The 6,000-nt window shown below is 46.9% G+C and overlaps 1 protein-coding gene across 11 annotated transcripts in view; it reads right to left on the bottom strand.

The window, feature by feature from the left end:
* The window catches only part of LOC118417618 (calsequestrin-1-like), a 31,755-nt gene extending 26,045 nt beyond the window's left edge, over positions 1-5,710 (bottom strand). For 3 of the 11 annotated variants that reach the window (XM_035823282.1, XM_035823290.1, XM_035823273.1), the window contains exon 1: positions 5,249-5,703. In XM_035823282.1, the coding sequence (XP_035679175.1) occupies positions 5,249-5,503 (255 nt within the window). In that variant the 5' untranslated portion in view covers positions 5,504-5,703. Of the gene's footprint in view, positions 1-5,248 lie in introns of all 11 variants that reach the window. The other 8 variants (XR_004831379.1, XM_035823308.1, XM_035823240.1 and 5 more) reach the window with 6 other exon arrangements.
* Positions 5,711-6,000: the final 290 nt, after the last annotated feature.

Genomic DNA, 6,000 nt, shown 5'->3' on the forward strand with positions numbered 1-6,000 from the left:
GAAGGCTGGATGAAGGCGGCGGTACAGGGTGCGACAGGTGGCCGATGCCTGAGCCAGAAACGTGCCCCCACCCAGTTCTACATCCCCGAAAGTCATAGTCACGGGCTCATCACCATATTTGGTACGGATGGCAGCGGGAAAGGTCTTAACAGAAGTAGTGTGGATCTGAATCGGGAAAGGTTTTTATTGTTTGACGATGCTTCAAAGGAAAAGGGTTTAACAGTCTGCCACTGACTGTAGCGGGAAAGGGTTTAACAGTGTGACGATTACTGCAATGGGAAAGGGATAAACAGTGTTCCGATGGCTTTAATGAGAAAGTGGTAAAGAGTGAACCGAATATCTTTAGCGGGAAAGGGCTAAATAGTGTACCGATGGCTTAGTGAGAAAGGGAACTGGGGTTTGTTTTAAAAACTACATGTAGATGTAGATGTGTTTTTAGATATAATGGACAGAAGACACCCACCCCGATCTACAACCCCGAAAGTCATCATCGCGCCCTCCCCACATTTAGTCGTCCGGCAGAGCGGCCGCTGTGCCGGGCCGAGCTAGCTTTGATGGTGATGGAGCGGCCGCAGTGCAATTGATGCGCGTGTTTAACAACAAAAGGCCGCGAGGAGCGGGAGATATCAGTTCGGCCCACGGGGCAATTCAATCAGGCTCTCTATTAGTCCTTTCTCATTACTCGGCTCTGGCACGTTCCGAGGGCCATCAGGACCCGGATATCAGCAGAGGGAACATGTCCGTAGTTTGTTAACCTTGTGCTGGTGAAGGTCCTTTACCTGTAGGTTGTAGATATACGTCACTTCGTACGCGGAGGTTATCCCTGACACTGGCTTTCATTTCTGTCGCTTTGTGGTTCGAATTAAAGTCAAATTTATGAAGGAAAAGGAAAATCGATGTAAAATTAGGTCAGCTGTCATGTTTCTTCGCAGAATTGAGTTCAATTAAATTTGACTGCATATGTACTAGTTGTAAGGGCTCTTTAGTGATACACGCATTTCGATGCTTATCACAACCAACTAAAGTACTGCAATATTTCAATAATCATGCACAGCATAATAACTCCCGCTATCTTTCTGAAGTCTTCCGTTTAGAGAACATCAAAACAACAATCACATCATTCTCTTCAAACGCACAAAGAACGCTTTTAGCGACTGCAATATCAGTCCCCCCAAAATATCATCCCACTTATATTAGAAAAAAAATTACACAAATCTCTTCAAGCACACAAAGAACATCTCCCTTTTGTACCGAGGAGAATAAACCCCACACCTGTGACATCAGTCTCTCTCCGAACACACATCCTATTAACCGTTAATCACGCCTTATTCTTATCTCTCGTCTTCTGGCTCGCCCACGGGGGGGCATGGCGTTGTTCACGGCACGGCTTTATCATACAGGAACACATTCGCTTCCCATCCGTCTGTATTATCCACGATTAGCATGGAGCTAATACGTCTTCTTAATTACGGAGCGGTAGACTTCCGGTCCCCCCGGAGTCGTCTCAAGTCACATTTCTCATCATCACCAGCCAGGTGGTCGGGTCGACAAGGAGTTGAGCAGCAATGTCTTCTTCAGCTGGGAAGCCCGGGTTGGTTCCCACGGTGCTGCCATCAATGCATCGTTTTAGAAACCCAGTTTTAGATACGTATCATAAATTACATATCATACAAGAAGATGTGAAGCAGTGTCTTCTTCAACCGGTGCTACTATCAAGGCATGCGTTTTAGAAACTCAGTTTTAGATACGTATCATAATGTAGATACATGTATTATACAAGACGATGAGAAGCCATATCTTCTTCAACAGGGGAGCTCGGCTTGTTTTCTTTTTTGACGCGGTTTCCATCAGTGCATTGTTTAGAAAAGTTTAGATTATGTATATAGATATGATACAAGGAGATGATTAGCCTGCATGTCTTCTGCAACAGGGACGCTCGTTTTGTTGACGCGACTGCTATCAATGCATTGTTTTAAAAACGACCTAAATATACCAGCTGATCAGCCGTAAATAAATAAGTAAATGATCTGCCGTGCGTGTCTTCTGCAACAGGGACGCTTGACTTGTTTTCGGCGTTAATGCTATAAGCGCGCTGTTTTAAAACCGACCTGTAGATGTGTTTTTAGATACTACACAAGGAGATGGGCAACTGTGTCTTCTTCAGCATGGACGCTCGTGTTGCTTAACACGCTTCAATTATCATTACGTTGTTTTTAAAACCTCACTTAAGATACGTATTTAGATATCATATAATGAGATGAGTGTGTCACTCGGTTTGTTTGACACGTTACAGTGCGTTATTTAAAAACTATCTATGGGTGCAAGAATGCATATATCGTGGCCTCTTTGACATTACATTCGGAGTTGTAGATCGGGGTGGGGGTTTAAGTTAGGTCGTCGGTACATTGTTTAAACCTTATACCGCTGCAGTACATGCACTGGTTTACCCCTTTACCGCTGCAGGTGTAGGCACATACACTGGTTTAACTCTTTACCGCTGCAGGTGTAGGCACATGCACTGGTTTGCCCTTTTACCGCTGCAAGTATAGACACATACACTGGTTTAAACCTTTACCGATGAAGCCATTCTACTCTTGGGAGGTTTCCCTCCTTATTGCTATCATTGCCTTGTTTTAAAGCTCACTTTAGACATACATTTATATCTAAAATTTATATCGCCACTAAATTTGTAAATTTATAGATAATAATGCGATCTACTGGCAGTAAGTTGTACCTTTTTTCTTATTTACGATGACTTGATTCGGCTCCGGATCAAATCTCGATTGTACAAAAGCAAATGCACTTTTGATTTGTTGGGCACGTTAACTTACATGTGCATTGACTTAAATCATCGGTGATACCAAAGAATGGTACTTCTGTTAGAACTACACAGCAGTTCAGATGAGCTGATCTGAAATCTACAGCAAAGAATGTGCTTTAGCAAGTGTAGGCACTGATTAACGTGTACCGTAAACTTTTATTCATGAACAACAAAAACATTGGCTGTGCAAAGTAATGGGGCCTTTGTTAGAACTAGCTGTTTGTATAGCTTTATAGCATTGCCTGCTCAGATGGGTCCATCTGATATCTCTAGTCATGAATGTGCTTTAGGCATTGATTACTACAGAGAATTAAAAGAAACACGTCCATACAAATGAAAACTACTGCCATTAGAAGTGCAGAGTCTATGCCGGGTCAGACGATACGGTCCGGCAGTCAATCCGATCTTTACGACGCTTCGCATTTGTCACGTTATCTGGCCTGTAACCTGCCGATGATAGCGGCGCTTGTTGTATATCTCTCCACCTTTCATCTCTCCCCCATCCGCCCCGAGATCCGTGCCCTGTACACGCCCTTTAATCCGTGCCAAGACATCGGATAAAGGCAACGGCTGTGGATAATGGATTGATTTTAAGGATTAATTACATCCATTGGAATGTTTGTATCTATCTTTATGCTCCATCTTGATGTATTGTTATGTTTACTGAGCCTGCCCGAAGGCAGTGCGTAGTGAATCGCTGAGAGTGAACCACCATGGTTTTACGAAAACAGGAATAAAAATGATTATCAACGTTAACAAAGCGTGCTTTCTCCGCTTACATGCAGATCTGCCTTTATTATTCTACTGAACGCTCCCCTTGCCGTCTGCCGTCTCTATGGAGATTCCCTGCTGTAATTAAGACAGGTGGAGCGTAAGATTCACTCTTAAGGTTCACCTGTATCTGCCTCCTTGGGAGGTACAAGCGCGGAGTGTGATGTTAGTGAAAGTTGCCGCCGGGTAGTTTAAATGATCAAGAGTGATGAAGTTCCAAATCAAGGTACCCTAGTCTACCACCGTCTCAGTCTATTAGGAAAGTCACGACGATTTGCCATTGTTATCGCGGCCGCTACACGTCCCAACAGTCGCCGTCAGTCACGGGGAATGAGGATCATTTGTTTGCTGACGAATCAAACGGAAACTCGGGTGATGGTAACGGGCCGTGTGATGTTTTTTAAAGTCCCAACGTGCAACAGCGGCACACACGAATGCGCGGCGACAGAGTCGCCGATAAGGTATTCCCGAGCAGTCGCCGCGCGCGGAATGGTGTTCGCGGACACTTTATAGTTCCTGGGCAAGGTCGCTCCGGTTTTGGAGCAGGTGGTCGAATAAAACGCGAACGGATCGGAAAACAAGTCGTCCAAATGGCCGCGCGACCCCGCGGTTTGCGATGGTGCCGCTTAGGATGCGGGCCGTTTTCCTCCAAATAATTGAAAATATTGATTTTCGATAGGAGGTCGCCAACGCTGACAGGAATAGTCATTTGTGATATGATTTGCCGTCGTCAGGGGTCCGGGGAACAGAGTCAGGGAGGCTGCGGCATTCCCAGTCTCCTCCGCCCGGGAAAACTGCGAGTCTGCCTCGGTGGTGAGACGGGTGGGCTCGTTAAATCATCAGCACGGGTTATCTATGGCTTCTGCCCCCGTTCTGATGGCAAAAATGAGTTGATTTAATCTGGGGGCTTGAGGAGGCCGCCGGGACGTGCCCCTACCGGGGCTGGAGAATTTCCTCTCGAGGCCTTCCATTTTCGGACTGGATGGTTGGTATGTGAAGGCTCCGAGATTCGGAAAGCGGACCGAGCCGGCTACAGCCCTACATGTCTAATTTCACATTCTAGTCCACGAGCGCTGCTGGCATTTCTAAGCCTCCGTGTATGAACGGTATCAATGCAGAAATCTATACTTCATTAATCATAAGGTTTTACCGATCGTTTGGCGACGCTTACGTTACAAATAGCGCCGTGTGTAGAGGCCTTCCGTACACTGTAATCGTGCCGTGTGCGATCGTGTCTTGCGTGTACCAAGCGGGTAAAATTAAACGCAGTCAACATTCAGGGGACGATGTCTAAAAATATTCTCCCCCAAGTCCACGCTGTATATCATGAGCCCTAAGCACTCCTACCCTGACGTATGTGGAGGCATGTAAGTATGCTGAGATGACCCAGTTACGGTCCCTCAGCTGCATCTCTCGCAGATGCACTATCTCTGTGCTGTAAGCACCGCACACAAGCTACTACGTAAGTGTCAGTCTTAAAGTTCTGCGTGGGCTCGAGTTGTGAAACAAGAAGTTTAGCAAACAAGTTGTCACGACACAGCGCAAACATAACATGTCGGTAAAGAGAATTGACAGTCCCTGTCCCAACAACCGCCCCGCACACTGCCCGCCCGGATCTTTATACCCCGAAAAAGCACTTGTGGACAGTTTGCGCACCTGTAAGGCGTATTCCGACACCTCCTCCTGCGTGTCCCCCTCCGAATGCTCGTCGAAGTCGGCCGAGAACAAGACGATGAGGACCTCGCTGTCTTTGACGGCCTTCTTGAAGTTCTTGGAGCCGATGTTGAGGATGCGGTTGTCTCCGTCCCAGGATGGGAACATGAACTCGTCCTCAGGGTTGTCCGGTTCGTCCGCCAGCGCGCCCCATCCCGACACCAGCAGCAAACAAACCGTCCACAGAACCAACCTCATCTCGCTTGTTTGGATAGAAAAAACCCGCCACAAAGAAGAAACAGTCGCCGAGCTTGTTCCAGAGGCAGGCTCCCCTCCACAGTCCGCTATGGGTTATGGAGCACGGCTAAATACGGCACATACTTGTCGTACTGTCGAATACGCATTTTTGCCAATGACTCTATGCCATATATGACCGGCCCAAAAATACCAGATGGTGTATCCTTTCGCTGCACGCCTCCCGACTCTAACACTGGGGCACTGCACGGGCGAAACCATTCCCCCGCGGGGAGGGCCAGGGATGAAAACAATTTACCCCGGAGAGCGGGTTTCGCCGCTGGCATCGTGACAGTTTGGTAAAAGATGCCAAATATCGGGCGCCAAGCATAACATATTCCTGTCTAGACAAGGGAAATCTCATCTTTTCTATTCCGATCCAGGAAAAAAAAATCCGCCTCTCCGAACTGTCATGCCATATTACACGAGGTATGCCCTTCTGCCAATATTTCCCCTGCAAT

This window comes from Branchiostoma floridae, chromosome 1, assembly GCF_000003815.2.
Source record: "Branchiostoma floridae strain S238N-H82 chromosome 1, Bfl_VNyyK, whole genome shotgun sequence".
Classification (NCBI taxonomy): domain Eukaryota; kingdom Metazoa; phylum Chordata; class Leptocardii; order Amphioxiformes; family Branchiostomatidae; genus Branchiostoma; species Branchiostoma floridae.